Raw genomic sequence first — 17,047 nt, forward strand, 5'->3', positions numbered from 1 at the left:
CGCTGCATAGATTTGGTTTGGGTCGAGGCTAAAAACTATCAAATGCAGAAACAGCTATTTTATCCACTTTAAAGGTACGATATTGTATATATTAGGAAATGTAGGCATATTTCTAGAAAATGAATGCTATAACATTTTGATCAATGCTATAGCTATGCTCGAAAACATCGATAGTCAAGCGAAGTATCGATGCATCGATAGTGCCATCGATGTTTTTTCACCTTGCTTTATTAATCATTTCAATTTTTTTCAATTCGTTTGCTTGACGTTCACGGACGTGATCCCGCACACAGCACATACTCGAATACGTTTCGCAATAGATGTATCAAAATTCTCCGTGTGGACTGGATTGGATGCAACACTAAATTGCCAGTGTTTTCCCCTAGATTTCCTAACGACGCAAAATTCTCAGTGCAACACAAAAACGAAAGCCTTTTTAACAACGCAATCAACTGACCATCATCGATAAAAACAACAAGTCTCCCGGGGGAAGTGGCTCCAAACTATCCAGTGCAACTGCGAACGAACTTCTCGGCAGGATTGAGAGTGAGTAGAACGATTGACTTGGCATCCAATGATGCTAAATTAAATAATCCCAAACATATGCGTGTACATATATTTGTGCGCGGGGAAAGGCGGAAGTCAGAGAACTTGGCTTCCTGGTTTTTCATTTACCTTTTGGCACTTCCGCCAAAACACTTAATCGCTCACTTAAAGCCGCTTCTGGACAAATCAATAAAGGTTAAGTGTCTGATGGGACATTTACTTGGTGCGCCCGCAGTTACACTAGAAAAAATTCTGCGTAATATGATAATAAAATATATCAATGCTGTTTATGGCACATCGAAGTCACAAGAAAAAGAATAATGTTGATAACTTTATCAATTGAATTATAATAATCATGTACATCATTTCAATATCAGGGCACAAGAGTCAATTGCTTTCGAAATTTAAAAATATATTATAATGGAAATAACTTTCCATTATAATTAAAATTAAAAGTCATTTATTAATTCAAAAATATATAATATATGTATATACATCTTTCAAACACAAGAGTAGAAATTTAAATTTTTGTTGGCCTAAAACTGAAGTGATTTATTGCCTTGAAGGTACATCGAATGGAAACATATATAGCTAGATCATTTTGTTTCTTCCTGTGTACGTGTGCGTGGACCTTCTAGACTTCAAGTACACGAACCCAAAGAATATTAATGTTTAAACTTTAAACACTTGTTACCTTGAATGAAACAGTGCGCTGTATTTATTATCATTGCCGCTGCTGTTTTTGTTGTTGCTACTTTTTTTGGGTTGAGGGAGGTTCATTCAATCGGGCACACCAACACCATTGCACTTGAGCGCCCATTTGCATGTGTGTGTGTGTGGCTGTTGCCTCCTTTGTGTTTTCTGCATATTTACTTTGCATACTAAATGTATGCACGAATTTCTTCAAGTCCGCCGTGCAAATACATTTTAATTTTCGCAATTCCAATTAAAATATGGACGTTTAACTTTACTTCTACTTGCATCTCGATGGGCCTTACTTGTGTGTGTGTGGCGGCACGTACACCGATAAAGGTCCAGAGTTGCCATCGTTCTCTTTTTTCCAAGAGCTTTGCTTTGCTGATAAAAGCAGCTGATTTCTATAAATAATTAAGCAAACAAGTTGGAAGACGCAAAGAATCGCTATATGTATATGTATGTATGTAGATATGGTGCTTAGGCCGCCAAAGCAATAAAAAGGTAGAATAGAGTGTAATCAAATCTTGTGTGAAACAAACGTCCACACAAACTTATATATAGAAAACAGTAAACAAATGCTTGCACAGTCGAGGGTAATTAATTAGACCGCCAATGATGATAAATAAATTAAAATATTAGTTTTACAATAAAAAAGACTTGCAATTTTTAATATATTTTTCGTAGAGTAAAAAAGAATGAAATAACGTGATTAAAATATAAATTGTCTTAAATGTATTATGAAAATATTAAAAAAATTAACTATATAGGCACGTCCAACTTGATATCACGTCCACGAACTCCTAGTTTTCCCCGATGACAATCGTCGCCTTCGGCTTATTGCGTTTTGCATAAATCCCGCTATTGACTTTCGTGTCGTTTCACACGTTTGCTTGTTTGTTTATAGCTGATAGCGGTATTTCTATACTTCGTAAACTGTTTAACGGGGCTAGAAGTGATACGAGTAGTAAATCTATACACTTCTAATCGGATGTAGTACTAAATTATAGAGTACATTATATATACATAGCATACAAGTGTGGCCACTTATTTGGCCCTCTTCTTGCTCTTGCACTAAAAGCTGAGTCATTTTGTTTTTAAATTTTTGTGTGCCGCGGCCACAACGCAAAAGATAGACATCACTAAACAAAAAACGTTGCGCAAAAAGAAAAGAGAAAATGTTCGCTTATTTATATAAACAAATAGGTATTAGTGTTACCACTTCATCTGTATGGGTGCGATTTTTGTTTTGATAATCTCATGGCAATGACGGAAAACCGGTTTTTAAGAACGAAAACAACTTCTCCGGCATCTTGCCGGTTAAATACGACGTGTTTAAATACAGATGAGCCTCCCCTAAGTCAGCCTAAGCAAAGAAAAACATTTAAACTTAGTAGCACAGAAATGTATTTATATTTTAAATAATCAGTGGAGTAGGCTCCGAAAATTATGTTTGATAACCTCAGAAAAACTCTGAAACTCCTGAGATTATGTTGTAATTAAGCATTTTAATTTACTTATAAATCAATCGAATGCCTTTAATGTAGATACTTCCGTGGCATCTTAGATTGAGATTGGTTAAATCATTTTCATAATATATACATTTTGCTGACAATTAAAATTTAGTCGATTAAGTATTTATAGGAAATATTAGTAATCCGAATCTAATCTACTTGCAGCAAATATCATGTTGTTAAAAGTGCCATCTGTAGACTGGACGGATCAAATAATTTACGTAGTGGACGATGACGAGTCGCTGTCAGACATCGACGATGAGCCAGATTTCTCCGAATACATGTGGATGGAGAACGAGGAGGAGTTCGACAAGAACGTAAGATGAAGTCCTCTATGTATAAGTAACGAATTTACTAATACATTGCTATCTGCTGATAGGAACTGCAACGGTTGGAGGAGGAGGAGATTATGCAGGAATGCTTTGAAGCAATGATAGAGGACGAGCTGGAGGAGCAGATCAACGAATGGGAGAAGGCCAAGTGAGTAGCGGCTATCCGGTTACCATAGTTGAATCAAATCTAATCTATCATCGTTTATATTAGGACGGACGAACAGAACACGGCGCTTTCCGCACTGCCCAAGAGCCAGTGTGATGTGGAAAAGTCTGTTCTGAATCCGATGGCTGATGAGTTTGTTCCGCGTTGTCATGTTATAGATTTTCCAGCCTCATAAAGCCAGCTCATATCTCCTGCCCGCCAGAAAATCACAAACCACCCCGATCCCATAACACGTGGACCTCATACGCGAAAAACCTTAGATAAACTGAAGATCCTTTGCTAAGACTCGACTAACAGATTCCGCTAATGAGATTGAGATTGATATTCTGACCAAGTTGAGTTGATGAAGCATTTGGAGGAGTAGCTCATGAATATCTAATTTCTAGATAACAAAATGCTGGAAAAAAACTGAAGATACCAACAAACTCCAAATGCAGGCGACCGAAATGCAAACGAATCATATTTTTAAAAAACGTTATAAAAAAAAAACATAACCACGGCAAAAATACAAAAAATATGTTTAAAAGAAAAACCAACAAAGCAACAAAAACACAACTAAAACTAAGAACAGACAAATAACAATTAACAACTATGCCACGTACATCAGAGTACATTGTAATTAGAGTTAAAACCGAATTGTTTGCCGTGAAATTCGGAGTCCCAGAAATTCCGAACCCAAAATGTTATCGAGAAACGCAGGCGCTTTGCTGAAGCTAGTGAAAACTTTGGTATTAACGTACAAAACGAAAACAAATGACTTTTTACAAGCAACTAAAACTAAATCTAAAACCCAAACTAAACTATGCCAATTTCCAGCTAAAGCAACTGTAAGCAACAAACAAGACTCGATTGTGTTAGAAGCAAACCAAGAAACGAACAGAATTTGTAGCCGTCGTCATGTCGTTAAATGAAATTCTATTCAAAGACTTTAATAGTAGTTTAAATTGTAATTAATTTAACGTCCCGCCCACAATCTACACTCGTTTTAAGTTGATCATTTTGTGAAATATACGTGTTCACTATTCTTTTTAAATAATTTTTCACCATTGTTAACTCGTTGTACGTTCTACGCCCAAGTTACAAGGAGCGCTTGTTAACTTCCCTTCTGACTCTCGCAATATTTGTAATTTACCAATGTAATCTAGTGAACTAAAACGAATTGAGATACTAATGTTTAACGCCTCTTTATACGAAAAGCATGCAAAAAATATGTATATCTAGTGTTAATGGAGGAGATAACAGACAACAACAACGCTGCAATAACAAGTAGTTTTGTAATTTTAAGTAAAAAATTGGATTGATGCAAATGCACAAAACCCTCATCGATTTGTTAATAACGTTAAAATTCTTTTCTGCATGTAGACAAAGATGAATTTCTATTTTTTCAATCAGCTTAGATTTAGTGACTTAAGACAGCATTAAAAGATCTACTACATTACTTACGTTACGTGTGATATAAAGATACAAAAAACCAAGCAAAAAAATATCAAAAACGATTTTTAAAATCTCAATAAAAAGAAGTATTATTATGGCATAAACACTGGTGTTTTAATTTAATTAAAATATTATCTATTAAACAAAATTAAAAACCTACTTTAACAATCTTTTGCTGGGATTACTTCCTTACAATCTGCATGATTATTCTAACCTTTTGAGATCGACGAAAGTGTTTGGTATTAAAAATAGTATATGAGGAAAACGCTAGAAAAGCGGATATAAAACTAATTTTAATTTTAATGCTGATCAAATGTTTACAACTTCAAGAATACCCCTAATGCACTGCACTTTCGATAACTTTTTTATGGAACAATAACGATATATCATATCCATATCCAAATACCGATACCAAAAATGGCGTCGTGATTTCCCAGTTGATTTTCCCAGAAAATGCAGCACATTTCGTGGTCCAAAAACGCAGCGAGTGAAATGTGGGATTAATTAGCGGAGAGCAGCGAGCCAAAGGCATGCAAAAGAAGCCCATCCCAGACAGGAATCCACACCGTAGATTTGGGAAGCGGTCATGGCAGCGGCGGCGACGGCAGCACCTGCGACATCCAGCGGGAATGCTAGTTCACCTGCTCCACTGCCCGCGCCTGCCCCTGGCGGAGGAGGGGGCGTACCAGGTGCTGGTGGGGGAGGAGCAGGTGCCCAGTTCCGGGAAATTCACAAGAACACATGGCTCAAACGGCTGACAGCCGATGGGAAACGGCTGACCGTGGGCCCCAAGGTGGGTGGTACCGAAAAACTCCGCCAAGTGTATGGTTACTGCATCACATGTCTTTCAGAAATCCGAGTGCTCCTGGGTGGTTTTCTGCGTTCACGATGACACGGAGGCTCTGCTGGAGGGGTATGCGGAACCTCGTCAGGCAGGTGGACATCTGCCGGAGTGGGCCGTTTCTTTGAGGGAAACCCTCCACATCTCCCATGCCCTCATCCCCAATTCCCATGAGTTCGAGTTTGTGGTCACGCTCAGCCACGAGGTGCTGCGCTTTCACGCCGTCTCTTGGTAAAACTAAAAGCTCCCCGCACGCAACGCCAATTAAGATTGCACCACTTACAGCTCACTTTCGCTTTTTTTTTGCAGGGAGATTATGCAAGAGTGGGTGGAAACGCTGCGCTCCAAGCTGCGCGAAATGAAGATTCTGTCGCCGCGCGAAAACCTCTACACGAAGCTACCTGAAGTGCGCGCACCGTTGCTGCCCACGCGGGATCCCACATCACCACTGCCACCACCTCCTCCTGTTCCGGCGGCTCTGGTTCCGGGCGTCGAGCGTGTGGTGGCACCCAGTCATCAGGCTCAGCCAGCGCCACCTCCAGAGCCATCCTCCAGTCCAGTGCCCAACACACCACAACCTCCAGCCCCTGCTCCCGCTGCCATGTCGAACACTTTGACGCAGCACCTCCTTAACATGCTCTCCGATCCCATAAGCACCTACAGCGAGCAGATCAGTGAGTCAGTGGAGACAACCTCTGGTCAGGAAGACGTCGCTGCGGCTGAGGGAGCCTCAGTGGAACAACCGTGCACTAGAGATGCCGATTTGAATCTCTCGGACGACGAATACCTGTCGCCCCTGCTGCGCAAGGCATGTGTGCTAACCGAGAATGGAGTTCGCGTTGACGTCGTGGCGGCCACTGCACAGCGCGTTTCTGCCGGTAGACTGATCAATATTCTTTACTATAACATTAAAAAATATAACTCTAAAATTGCAGATCAAATCCTTAATTTGGAGCACATCCTGCAATGTGAACGGCTGATTCCCAGGTGAGTGAAATCTGCCCTACAACATCTCATTCATAAGGTCGTAGTTGTTCTGTAGGAACTTGACTACTGCTTTCTTGGTGGTCGGTTTGCCCTTAAAGGTGTCGATGAACAAATTCCGCAGGACGCTAAGATATCTCATGGCACTGAGGGCGAGCTCCTGGCTCTCGGCATCCAATTTCATACCCAGCACATTTTTGTATCTCTTGCTCACCTTGGCTTTCAGATTGTCGAAACTTTGGCTTGCCTCATCCAGCAGAAGAGCACGCTGATGCCGCCGGTAGTGATCCATGTGGGCATGTAGCACGGTTTTGAAGTGTTCGTTAAAGTGCTTCACCTGCTGATGATCAGATACGTCTTCGCAGAGAACACTGAACAAGGTGTCAAAAAACATCGCCGGATCTTGTCCATTGCAGAGTTGTTTTAGGGCGTTGATTGAGGAGCAGGCAAAAATTCGCTTCAGATATTGTTTCTCCTTGTCCAGCATGTAAATCTGCTCATTTTGCCTTTTGATGGCATGTTCGGTCTCTGCGCGCTTCAACTCCAACTTTTCGATCAGACATTGAAGCTTCTGCGACTCCTTTGAAAGTGCAGCGTTTTCCTCGACCAGCCTACGATTGGCCTCCTCTATATTCTCGCATGAGTTAAAGGAAGACAGTTCTTCCTCATTCAAACTTTCATCAGATTTGCAGTCCACAACATCCTCGCCGCCTGGATTATTCGTTTTATCACCCAATTCTAGGCTCATTTGGTGAAGAGTTCGCAAATCCAACTGGAAGCTTCCTGGCCACGTAAATGGATAACCCAAAGTTTTTTGATCATTGAGTTGCTTATGAAGGAGCAGGAGCATATAGTTTCTGGAAAAGCGTTCCTTCGGCGTCGACTGCTGGAAGATGTTGAGCCATCGGGTGCATGTGGGCACGATGTGATCTTTATCAGGCAGCAGGCCCACCAGTTTCACCACACTGACGACCTCCTCCACAAAAAGGTCGTCTAACTTCTCCTCGGTCAAAGAAAACGATTTGGCCATGTCTCCAAGATTTGTTTACATAAATCCGACTTCCGTTTTAGTAATCAGCCTACTAAGACATCCAGCATTATTTAATTCAAGTGTATTTTATTAATGAACTAAATGTATCCCTATTTTCTTTTAGACCGCAAACATCGCGATCCATGTCCGCTGGAGCTGCTGACAAATCAAAGCGACCGCCACGCAAGCCGCTCCAATCCCAATCTTCGAGCGCCGCTCCTGCGAACAGTGCGGACACTCAGGATAACATTACAATTATCCAAGTGTCGAACACCGGCAACAATGGCCAGGAACAGCCACCCGAACTGCCGCCCAAGAGCACCACCATCGCCGATGTGTTTCGTTTCCCTGAGGTTAAGACCAAGCCACAGACAAATAACAAGCAGCAGCCATCACAGACCCATCACGAGTATAAAAGCAACGTACAAATCATTCCGTCCAATGCCAGTAGCAGTACCAGTACCATTCAAGTCCTGGGCAAACAGTCCAGTAGCAGTAATCCGTATACAGCGCCCATCAAACAAATCTCCTCCAATGGCTCCAGTCCACAGGTGTCGGGCACCACCAAAGTAAAGGTGCTGGGTGACGGAGAGGCCACCACCACGGTGGCTGTCTACGGCACCTGCTATCCAGCGGCCGGAGGAAGTGCCAGCAGCGCTTCCGCATCCTCTTCCTCTGTTAATCCTGCCAAGCCGCAGACGCCGAGATTAAGTAAAAAAATTATACTCACTGCCAACACCTCGGGCATAACGAATATAAGCGTGAATACAGAACAGGGCAGTGACTCCATAATCAGTGGTAATGTCCACTACGAGAAGGTCTTCCTTTCCTCCAGCATTCCTATCATCAGTAGAAGCAGTCCCACAAGAGTGGCAAGCACGAATACCACCCAGCCAGTGACTAATGGCAGTCCAGCTTTGCCACGTCGCCGGTTGGCTTCGCCGGCAACAGCGCAACCAGTGACCCCCAGTGCAGTCGGAAGGGCCGCACCGCAGTTGACCCGAGGACTAACCGAACTGGTGATTAGTTCGCGGCCAAGCAGAAGGGATTTCCACTACCTAAAACTGTTAAACACGCCACTAAAAACGAAGGCATCCCACAAATCATCCAGCGCAGCGAATAACAACATCGAACAGTCCACGCCTTCCAGCTCCAACAGTACCCAAGCTACGGCAGCGCAAAGGAGTAACACCTCAATTTTAACTGGTGATAGCCAGGAACAGCGGCGCCGCAGCTCGTCCACATCTGATGCCCAGGCGCCACTTCAGCGGGTCCCTCAGCCTGGAACGCAGCGTAATGCTAATAATAACGAGTTTACGCCATCCCGAAACGGAGCCATTCGGATGCAGCCACCGCCACAGGGAACACCTCCGTGTAGCACCAATCCCGCACAGCAGTCGCCCAACAAGCGATTGACGCTGCGGGAGCAACAGGTGATGCAGCTGCGTCGGGAGATAATGCATCCTGGTGGAGTGCGACTCAATCTCAGGCGCAAGGACTGTGTCGGCTCTATCGCTTGGGTAGAAGCCTTCGGTGGTGTTTGGTAAGTTTGGGAACACTTCGTATCAGCTCCAAAGTGATTGTATGTAGCCATATTATACTTAGGAATTGTAAAAACATGTGTTATGGTTTGCTAACTAGTTGAGTTTACAGGATCGCCGGCTGGAAGCAAAAGGAACACCCCGTGCTTTACAATGCCCTACACATCGGGGATCAGCTACTGTCCATAGCCGGCGTGAGCATCAGCAGTGCAGCGGAGGCGAACAAGATAATAAGGAACACCAATACGCTATTTGTAAGTTCATAAAGATCCATAAGAGCCTACTTGTATATATCTTTTCTTTTGTCACACAGGTTGAGGTCTTGCTGCGACGAATTCCATTTGGTCGGGCCTACGCCATCCGACGTGACCGAGAGGGTCAGTGTCTGGGTCTGATTAGGGATGGAAACACTTCGACAATCGTGGATGTGGTGCCAAACAGCTTGGCCGCACGTCACGGTCTTCCGCCCAAGGTAAGTGATCCCGGGCAAAACTTGACATAGGCTTAATAAACACTAACAAAAAAACTCGTCTTAGACGCAATCGTGCGACGGCAATTCACTTACCTTTTGGATGCTCACCGAAATCAATGGTCGTTCACTGAATCTGTTCTTCAAGGATTTCGAGATACGCGATCGCCTGAACTCTGTGGGCCGCGATATATCCATTTTGGTGCAACCGTCAGATTTGATAACCAAGCTGAAAAAGCAGCTGAAGTCGCTGCGCGGCTACAAGGATTACTTAGTGCAGTAGTCACTAGCAATAACGATCGATTCCATATAACCACAAATAACTCGTAACTGTAATAAGCTGCTATACGCGAATCACTTTCGAATAGCTCTGGGCCAGTAATCATTCCACATACGCGAAAAGGTCAATGAACGCAGCTACTATATAGTCAACTAGAACTGGTAGAATCATTTCGCTATATTACGTACTACACACTACATATATTAACTATGATCGAAACTACTTAAAGGACTTAGGTGTAGCGTTGAGGAACATATACAAAAACAACCTATATATTTTTTGCAAAACTTTATATAAACTCATACATATATATACAAATTGAATAGATATATATATATATATATATATAGATCTATATACACCATATGTATAGCTGACACTTTGAAGGGCTACCAAATTTACACCTCGAATTTGTTTAGATGCGGAAAAGTTATGAGAAATTTACAACATGAAATTCAAGTATTTTAGGTTAACATATATAAGCGTATCACACACACCTGTGCAACTTAGTATCCTTATGCAATATTGGAGTGCCTCTGATTTTGTTCATTGATGTTGTTTTCTTTCATGTTTTCATTTGTTTCGTGCGAAAAGACATACGCATCTGTCGTAACATATAAGATGTGATAAAAATGAGTACTCAAATTTAGGCAATTTTAAACGGTACATTTGTAAATGCTTTTTGATTTATTTTATTAATAAGTTTCAGTGTGTTATTTCGATAAACATATTACCTATGTATGTAACGACCTTGGGAAACATTCATTAAAGCAATTCCACACAAATCACTCACAAACTGTTCCCCTCTTCGCCAGCGATGTCGCTTGTCTCCAGATTCGGAAATTGTACTTCTCCACATCCAGCTTCGAGTACACAAAGATGGGCATGGAGTTGGACATCACCCAAATGTATCCCTCCTCGTCGATCTACATTAAGAACGCAGGTAACGTTCCTTTTCGTTTACTTGTAAAAATATAAGTAAATAGCTTACCGTCAAGTCGCTGGGATAAATCATCTCTGATGAATTGGAAAAAACGGAGCCATGGTTTTCAGTTGAGAAAGGCTTGCTGGTTTTCCAGCAGCCCACTCCACTCTTCTGGACCTCGGCAAAGAAAATCACTCCGGTCAGCGGATCGTACTTATGTATCGTGGACTGGGTGGACGGACCACGAGTTCCCAGAAGCTGGAAGTCGTCTCCATGATCAGAACGTGCTGCATTGGACTCCTGCTGCAAGACCCTGTTGGACACAACAAACTCATTCGTGCTGGCCATGGGATGGAAGTAGACATCCCTGCTGCCATCTGGCTTATATGCTCCCACGGTCGCCGAGAAAATCCCGTCGTCCCAGCGGAAGGTTTGCCCGCCAATGTTGAGATCATCAGAAAGGGGATCAAAGTTGAAGGAGCTGTGCTCGAAGGACCAAATTCTATCGCTTCGCAGGTGGTAAACGTGCAGTCTGCGATTGACCAAATCCGGAATGTAGGCATAGGCATCATCGCACTTTCGTGCGGTCACATCGACGGTGATGCTGGCCAGTCCACGTCCGATCTCTACTATGCTTTGTGGGATCTCAAATCGTTTCAGTAAGCGGTCGGTAACCAAATCGATCACCCAAATACTTGGACGCCGGATTTGTTGGCGATTATCTGATATGTAGAGTTATATCTTAGTTCCAAATGGATCACATTACATTTAAGGTATTTAAGAATACTCACTGGGAAACTCTAGCATTCCTGTGTCCACGAACCAGAGTCGTTCACAGGCATCCACTGAGGTCCTGTAAACGGACACCAGATTCTGCTCGCTGGCATTATACTGATTCAACGCCAAGTTGGGATAGGCCCGGAGGTGGGGACTCTGATTCCAACCATCCTTGGCCAGATCGATGTAGTTCAAGGTGGACGGGATGCCCTCCTGGCGCCGGGGCACAGTGACAAAGAGGCGTCCTCGGAAGTGGGTCACTCCCTGGGGCACGTTGTTGTATTGAATGAAGGATCCATTGGCTCCGGAATTGGAGGAGCCCAAGCACTTGCGGGAGTTGTAGACATGCGGATCTTGGTAATTAGGATAAACTATTGTTAATGTTTTCATGTGTCCAACTAGCCCGATCCTTTATAGTTTACATTAATAATTTATTTGCAGTTAAATAATGTTATATGTTTTTTTATGAATTTCAAAGGGTGACTAAAATAATATTCATATTACAAATAATTTGAAATATTTTGTGTAAAAAAACTAGTGACTCATCAACAACGTTGCAACTATTTGCAACTAAATCATGTATTATGTTTTTAGTATTTTAATGTATTTTAAAGGGTGACTAAAATAATATTCATATTACAAATATTGTGGAAGAAACCTAGTGACTCACCAGCATTTGTATACGAAAAGTAAAAGAGAAGCATGTTAATTGGTTATAGTTACCTGGGATGCAGAGCCTGCTCCACAAATCCATATAGTCATCTCCGCGGTTGTAAAAGTCCAGCTGCTTCCACTTGAAAACCTCTATCATAGGATCTCCGTCTGCCGAGATTAGCAGTTGGAAACCTGCAATTGCGCAGATGAGCAGAAACTTCAGCGATAACATTTATGTATATGAAACTGAATTTAGGTCCGGTCGTTCGCCTTTCCTGGCTGAAGACCCACTTGCGACTGATTCCCAGCTTGAGTTCAACTGAGTTATACGTGCTCTGCGACTCGAAAACTCATCATATAAGATGATAAGAGCAAGCTCTTCTTTTGCTTAAATATATCTCTTTATTATTTTCGAGATGTTCTGAATATCTGCACATATTAAAGAGTAGATTTGTGTGACTTCCCATTCATTCAATAATTATGTCCCATAGGGAAATTTCCTTATTATTAGCTATGTATTTTTATTTAAATAACAAATTTGTTTTGGGATTTGAATTGGGATTTCTACACGAATCATTCACAAACTGTGCCCTTCTTGGCCAGCGATGCCTTTTGCTTCCAGATCCGGAAATTGTATATATTCGTGTCCAGTATGGAGTAAATGAATATGGGCATGGAGTTGGACATGACCCAAATGGTGCCCTCCTCGTCAATCTACAGCAGTAAGATTAATCTCTTAGTTCTCTAGTTCTCTTCACTTATCCTTAATCATTTGCTTACCGACAAATCGCTGGGATAAATCATTTCCATGGCATTGGAGTCCACAGAGCCATAGTTTTCCGCCGAGAATGGCTTACTGGTCTTCCAGCAGCCCACGCCGTTTCGCTGGATTTCATCAAAGAAGATGACCCCGGTCCCAGGATCGTATGCGTGCATCGTCGACTGTGTGGAAGGACCACGGCTTCCGAGTACCCGGAAATCGTTTCCATGATCGGAGCGCGCGGCGTTGGACTCTTGCTGCAGAACCCGGTTTGAAACCACAAACTCATTCGTACTAGCCATGGGATGAAAGTAGGCATCTCGGCTTCCATCTAGCTTCTGGGCTCCCAAAGTAATTGAGAAGATGCCATCATCCCAGCGGAAGGTCTGGCCGCCAATGTTCAGATCCCCGGAAAGTGGGTCGAAGCTAAAGTAGTTGTGCTCGAAGGACCAGATTCTATCGTTTCGCAGGTGATAGACGTACAAGCGTCGGTACACCAGATCCGGAATATAAGCGTAAGCATCGCCACATTGACCCGCCGTTACATCAACGGTGATGCTGGCCAATCCGCGACCGGTTTCAGCAATACTCTCCGGGATATCGAAGCGCTTCAGCACTTGATCCGTGGCCAAGTCGACTACCCAAATGCTGGGACGTCGGATCTGTTGGCGGTTATCTAACAATGAGAATTGTGATCCAGTTTACTTTATATTCTAGGTCACCAGAAAAAGAAGACTTGACTTGATTGTACTATTGATTGTACTTGAAAAACCCTGATATTTTCTATCACAATCAAATGAAACTCACTTGGGTACTCCAGCATTCCCGTGTCGATGAACCAGAGACGCTGGCAGGCATCCACGGAGGTTCTATAGACGGACACCAAATTCTCCGCACTCGCGTTGAACTGATTAAGCTCAAAGTTGGGATAGGCCCGTAGCTTGGGGCTTCTATCTAATCCGTCCTCGGCCAGATCGATGTAATTCAAGGTGGACGGGATGCCCATCCGCCGACGAGGCATCGTGACAAAAAGTCTTCCGCGAAAGTGAGTCGCTCCCATGGGCACGTTGTTGTACGGAATGTAGGGGGCGTTGGAGTCGTCACTGTCGGCGCGAGAGTTGATAGCCACAGGTGTATCGCGGGAGGTCATACTCTGACGCTTCCGACGAGAGTGCTTGCCAGGAAAGACAACCGGAGCTAGTTATCCAATTAAAAAATGGCAAATTACATTTACATACGTGTGATCGCTAGACAATGTAGAAAATACCTGAATGCAAAACTAGTAATACTTTTTAGCATACCTGAAAAGCTGGGCCTGTCTTTTCTTCCGCCCAAGCTCGAAAGGCCATCTCCGCGATTGTAAAAGTCCATCTGCTTCCATCTGAATACCTCTGTCATGGGATCACCATCTGCCAAGGAAAGCAAATGTAACCCTGAGATTAAACTTAGAATCAGAAGTTGTGGCGATAACATTGTGTTTTTGGGGAACTAATCTAAGTTCGCCTTGCCGAGTTGAGGCCTCAATACCGACTAAAGCCAATTTGTTCCCAATAGAAATCTATTCTCCCAGCGGTTAGATGGAAAATTATTAAAATTGATAAGAAAACGCTCTCTCACAAGTTCTCAAACCGGTTTTGAGACTTGTTAGCCTGATAATAATGGCAATACTAATCGTTAGTACAAATGAAATTATTTAAATGGCTTTCAGTTCATAGTTTCTTGTAAATATATTTTCTTAATAATTCAATCACAAAAACAGGACCATAAAAGTAGTTGTAAAAAACGTAACGTATTCTAATATTTTGTATTGCAATAAAAAAGGAATGAATCTGTGTCTATGTTTGAATATGCCACAAAAATACAAAATTATATACATAAATTGTAAGCCTTAGAAAACCTATTTGGCGCCAAAAGACGATAAATAAAAATAATCAAATCACTACCAAAATCGATAAGCGATATCGATATAAAAAAGCTGTTGTGTAAATCGCATTGCAATCAGTGTAAACATTGCTTTGCAAGATGCGCTATAATTTAATAGCCAGTGCGTTAAAATTGCTAAATAGCACGAAAAACCACAATTTGTTGGTGCTGAATGTGCGCAGCTTGACCGGCGCGGCCCAAACCAATGATGCAGTCGCTCCGACCACGCGCCCACCGCCCGCAGAATCGAGGAATCCCGAAGAGGGGCAGCGATCGCTGCACATAGCCGTAATTGGAGTGCCCAATGTGGGAAAAAGCACGTTCATTAACAACACGGTGAACCACCGAGTGTGTCCCACCTCGGCCAAGGTGCACACCACTCGACAGTCGAACACGGCCATTTTTACCACCGGCCAGACGCAGTTGGTCTTTTACGATACACCGGGCTTGGTCACCCAGCATGAGATTCGTCGACACCACCTGGACCAGAACTTTAAGAGTGCCTACCGCCATGCCATACAGCATGCGGACATCATCGCCGTGGTACATGATGCCTCAAATGGCTGGACGAGGAAGGAACTGCATCCCACAGTTCTGGACACGCTGAAGGCCTATAGCAACCTGCCCAGTTTTCTGGTTCTCAACAAGATAGACGCGCTAAAGTCGAAGCGCTTGCTGCTGGATCTGATCAAGACACTCACCAACGACACTTTGACAGTGGGCAAGCGGGAAGTCCAGGCAATAAGTACTCCCGCCAAGGAAATACGGATCAACAAGCGGGAGTCCAGCTGGAGCCACTTCAGCGACGTGTTTCTTGTATCAGCCTTGACAGGCAATGGGCTGCAAGAGATGCAGAACTATCTGGTGGGCCAGGCCAAGCTCAGGGATTGGAAATACCCAGCCGACATTCATACCGACTCCACCCCAGAAGCACAGATTGTGGAAAGTGTGCGGGCTCGTCTGCTGGACTACTTGCCGCAGGAAATACCCTACAGCCTAAAGTGCGAGATCGAGTACTACAGTGTGGAAAAAAGTGAGCAGGATATGGCATTCCCGTGCATTCATAAAGGAATCCTCACTAAACCCGATTTCCTTTGCAGATGTTCTTTACACCTCCGTGCAGGTCCAGTGCCCCACCACGCGAATCGAGCGCCTAATCTGCGGAGAGGGCAATGGGAAGCTGCGGCAGATCACGGAGAGGGTTACATCGGACCTGGTGGAGATGTTCGGCCAAGCAGTTTCCCTTACCATATCCACAATTTCCAAGGGCAAGAAGACTGCCTCCTGAGAACTTGTTGATTACTTGTACTTTATTTGTAACGTTGCATAAACCTAAGAGTTCACAAAAGCTTCAAATGCGCCACCAGTTTGTCTACATCTTCGGCAGGGGCTGGGCCCAATCCGAGGACCGTAGCAGTCCCAGATTCCAGCTGAGTGCGCCCGGCGTCCCTAACCATGGCGGCCACAACATTCGCCTCTTGAGCCTGTCGTTCCAGGGAGCTCAGCTGCTCGAAATTGTCCACTCGCAGCACTATTTTGGGCTGTCCCAGGCGACACCATCGCTGCAGAATGGCGTTCTGGAGCTTGGTTCCCTGGACAGAGCTCTGGTAGCACATGACCGCCGCATGGGCGCACTGGGCCGCTGTCTTGCCCTTGGACATCTTCAGGTCGGATCGTACCACTAGCGCCAGTTTGGTGGACTTGCCGAAGGCCAAACCGTTGCTGAGGAACTTTTGCAGGATGCTACTTGACGTGGGCATACTTCTGGCCTTGCTGCTCCACGTACTTCTGCATGCACGCCCGGAACTCCTTAACTTTGTCCTGGCAAGCCCTCCAGTCTCCCGTCTCAGCAATGCACTCCTGCACCTTGTAGTGAAGCTCTATACAGCCGGTCTTCTTCAGCATCAGTTCCACGGGATCCTGATCCGTCGATGCGGACATTTTCTTCACCACTTCGCCGGCTGAAATCGTTCGTTTCGAAATTACGAAATTCTGTCAGGGTTGTCAACATACATTGTTATCGTTGCGATACCGATATTTTCTGTACGGTTTCCTAAATTTTTGTCTGGCTTAAAATGCTTTTAGCTTTTCACAAATCATATTTTTAAGAGCGCATTACGATAGGTTTCTGAGAAAGTGTCACATAAAAATGGTGTTTATATACATAAACTCTAGCTG

General features: G+C 43.7%; 8 protein-coding genes across 8 annotated transcripts; 3 read left to right on the plus strand and 5 right to left on the minus strand.

The window, feature by feature from the left end:
* The first annotated feature begins 179 nt into the window (after nucleotides 1-179).
* On the plus strand, nucleotides 180-3,852 carry LOC6553567 (polyadenylate-binding protein-interacting protein 2). The gene is made up of 4 exons (XM_015154612.2): nucleotides 180-546; nucleotides 2,919-3,070; nucleotides 3,133-3,233; nucleotides 3,297-3,852. Exons 2-4 carry the CDS (start codon nucleotides 2,927-2,929, stop codon nucleotides 3,424-3,426), a joined length of 375 nt encoding a protein of 124 aa, XP_015010098.1. The 5' UTR covers nucleotides 180-546; nucleotides 2,919-2,926; the 3' UTR covers nucleotides 3,427-3,852.
* Nucleotides 3,853-5,058: 1,206 nt separating this feature from the next.
* On the plus strand, nucleotides 5,059-10,618 carry LOC6553565 (flocculation protein FLO11). The gene is made up of 8 exons (XM_001980299.3): nucleotides 5,059-5,478; nucleotides 5,537-5,757; nucleotides 5,836-6,404; nucleotides 6,462-6,513; nucleotides 7,665-9,083; nucleotides 9,194-9,335; nucleotides 9,395-9,553; nucleotides 9,618-10,618. Exons 1-8 carry the CDS (start codon nucleotides 5,272-5,274, stop codon nucleotides 9,831-9,833), a joined length of 2,985 nt encoding a protein of 994 aa, XP_001980335.2. The 5' UTR covers nucleotides 5,059-5,271; the 3' UTR covers nucleotides 9,834-10,618.
* LOC6553566 lies at nucleotides 6,408-7,569 on the minus strand. Its single transcript, XM_001980300.3, has one exon. It carries the CDS (start codon nucleotides 7,538-7,540, stop codon nucleotides 6,530-6,532), a length of 1,011 nt encoding a protein of 336 aa, XP_001980336.1. The 5' UTR covers nucleotides 7,541-7,569; the 3' UTR covers nucleotides 6,408-6,529.
* On the minus strand, nucleotides 10,509-12,487 carry LOC6553564 (L-dopachrome tautomerase yellow-f). The gene is made up of 4 exons (XM_001980298.2): nucleotides 12,256-12,487; nucleotides 11,547-11,885; nucleotides 10,822-11,477; nucleotides 10,509-10,756 (listed from the first exon to the last, which is right to left on the minus strand). Exons 1-4 carry the CDS (start codon nucleotides 12,416-12,418, stop codon nucleotides 10,616-10,618), a joined length of 1,299 nt encoding a protein of 432 aa, XP_001980334.1. The 5' UTR covers nucleotides 12,419-12,487; the 3' UTR covers nucleotides 10,509-10,615.
* A 233-nt stretch (nucleotides 12,488-12,720) lies between these two features.
* LOC6552582 (L-dopachrome tautomerase yellow-f2) lies at nucleotides 12,721-14,606 on the minus strand. Its single transcript, XM_001980297.3, has 4 exons — nucleotides 14,248-14,606; nucleotides 13,754-14,143; nucleotides 12,967-13,622; nucleotides 12,721-12,900 (listed from the first exon to the last, which is right to left on the minus strand). Exons 1-4 carry the CDS (start codon nucleotides 14,417-14,419, stop codon nucleotides 12,760-12,762), a joined length of 1,359 nt encoding a protein of 452 aa, XP_001980333.1. The 5' UTR covers nucleotides 14,420-14,606; the 3' UTR covers nucleotides 12,721-12,759.
* A 297-nt stretch (nucleotides 14,607-14,903) lies between these two features.
* LOC6552581 (GTPase Era, mitochondrial) lies at nucleotides 14,904-16,219 on the plus strand. The gene is made up of 2 exons (XM_001980296.3): nucleotides 14,904-15,902; nucleotides 15,970-16,219. The coding sequence occupies exons 1-2, from the start codon at nucleotides 14,969-14,971 to the stop codon at nucleotides 16,155-16,157; spliced, it is 1,122 nt and encodes a 373-aa protein (XP_001980332.1). The 5' UTR covers nucleotides 14,904-14,968; the 3' UTR covers nucleotides 16,158-16,219.
* Nucleotides 16,162-16,911, minus strand: LOC26526506 (probable peptidyl-tRNA hydrolase 2). Its single transcript, XM_015155007.2, has one exon. The coding sequence runs from the start codon at nucleotides 16,627-16,629 to the stop codon at nucleotides 16,210-16,212; it is 420 nt and encodes a 139-aa protein (XP_015010493.1). The 5' UTR covers nucleotides 16,630-16,911; the 3' UTR covers nucleotides 16,162-16,209.
* LOC6552580 (cytochrome c oxidase assembly factor 4 homolog, mitochondrial) lies at nucleotides 16,162-16,911 on the minus strand. The gene has a single exon (XM_026975948.1). The coding sequence runs from the start codon at nucleotides 16,808-16,810 to the stop codon at nucleotides 16,613-16,615; it is 198 nt and encodes a 65-aa protein (XP_026831749.1). The 5' UTR covers nucleotides 16,811-16,911; the 3' UTR covers nucleotides 16,162-16,612.
* Nucleotides 16,912-17,047: the final 136 nt, after the last annotated feature.

Source organism: Drosophila erecta, unplaced genomic scaffold, assembly GCF_003286155.1.
Source record: "Drosophila erecta strain 14021-0224.00,06,07 unplaced genomic scaffold, DereRS2 tig00000000-arrow-pilon, whole genome shotgun sequence".
Lineage (NCBI taxonomy): Eukaryota > Metazoa > Arthropoda > Insecta > Diptera > Drosophilidae > Drosophila > Drosophila erecta.

Excerpts from the sequence above, each read along its gene's own strand:
- LOC6552582 (XM_001980297.3), bottom strand. The coding sequence starts at position 14,419 with ATGTTATCGCCACAACTTCTGATTCTAAGTTTAATCTCAGGGTTACAT. Across the intron at positions 14,144-14,247 it reads AGACAGGCCCAGCTTTTCAG|CTCCGGTTGTCTTTCCTGGC; the intron begins GTATGCTAAAAA and ends TTGGATAACTAG. Across the intron at positions 12,901-12,966 it reads TTTATCCCAGCGATTTGTCG|ATTGACGAGGAGGGCACCAT; the intron begins GTAAGCAAATGA and ends TTACTGCTGTAG.
- LOC6553567 (XM_015154612.2), top strand. The coding sequence starts at position 2,927 with ATGTTGTTAAAAGTGCCATCTGTAGACTGGACGGATCAAATAATTTAC. Across the intron at positions 3,071-3,132 it reads AGGAGGAGTTCGACAAGAAC|GAACTGCAACGGTTGGAGGA; the intron begins GTAAGATGAAGT and ends ATCTGCTGATAG. Across the intron at positions 3,234-3,296 it reads AACGAATGGGAGAAGGCCAA|GACGGACGAACAGAACACGG; the intron begins GTGAGTAGCGGC and ends CGTTTATATTAG.
- LOC6553566 (XM_001980300.3), bottom strand. The coding sequence starts at position 7,540 with ATGGCCAAATCGTTTTCTTTGACCGAGGAGAAGTTAGACGACCTTTTT.
- LOC26526506 (XM_015155007.2), bottom strand. The coding sequence starts at position 16,629 with ATGCCCACGTCAAGTAGCATCCTGCAAAAGTTCCTCAGCAACGGTTTG.
- LOC6552580 (XM_026975948.1), bottom strand. The coding sequence starts at position 16,810 with ATGTCCGCATCGACGGATCAGGATCCCGTGGAACTGATGCTGAAGAAG.
- LOC6552581 (XM_001980296.3), top strand. The coding sequence starts at position 14,969 with ATGCGCTATAATTTAATAGCCAGTGCGTTAAAATTGCTAAATAGCACG. Across the intron at positions 15,903-15,969 it reads GTACTACAGTGTGGAAAAAA|ATGTTCTTTACACCTCCGTG; the intron begins GTGAGCAGGATA and ends TTTCCTTTGCAG.
- LOC6553565 (XM_001980299.3), top strand. The coding sequence starts at position 5,272 with ATGGCAGCGGCGGCGACGGCAGCACCTGCGACATCCAGCGGGAATGCT. Across the intron at positions 5,758-5,835 it reads CGCTTTCACGCCGTCTCTTG|GGAGATTATGCAAGAGTGGG; the intron begins GTAAAACTAAAA and ends TTTTTTTTGCAG. Across the intron at positions 9,084-9,193 it reads GAAGCCTTCGGTGGTGTTTG|GATCGCCGGCTGGAAGCAAA; the intron begins GTAAGTTTGGGA and ends TTGAGTTTACAG.
- LOC6553564 (XM_001980298.2), bottom strand. The coding sequence starts at position 12,418 with ATGTTATCGCTGAAGTTTCTGCTCATCTGCGCAATTGCAGGTTTCCAA. Across the intron at positions 11,886-12,255 it reads GAGCAGGCTCTGCATCCCAG|ATCCGCATGTCTACAACTCC; the intron begins GTAACTATAACC and ends CTAATTACCAAG. Across the intron at positions 10,757-10,821 it reads TTTATCCCAGCGACTTGACG|ATCGACGAGGAGGGATACAT; the intron begins GTAAGCTATTTA and ends TTCTTAATGTAG.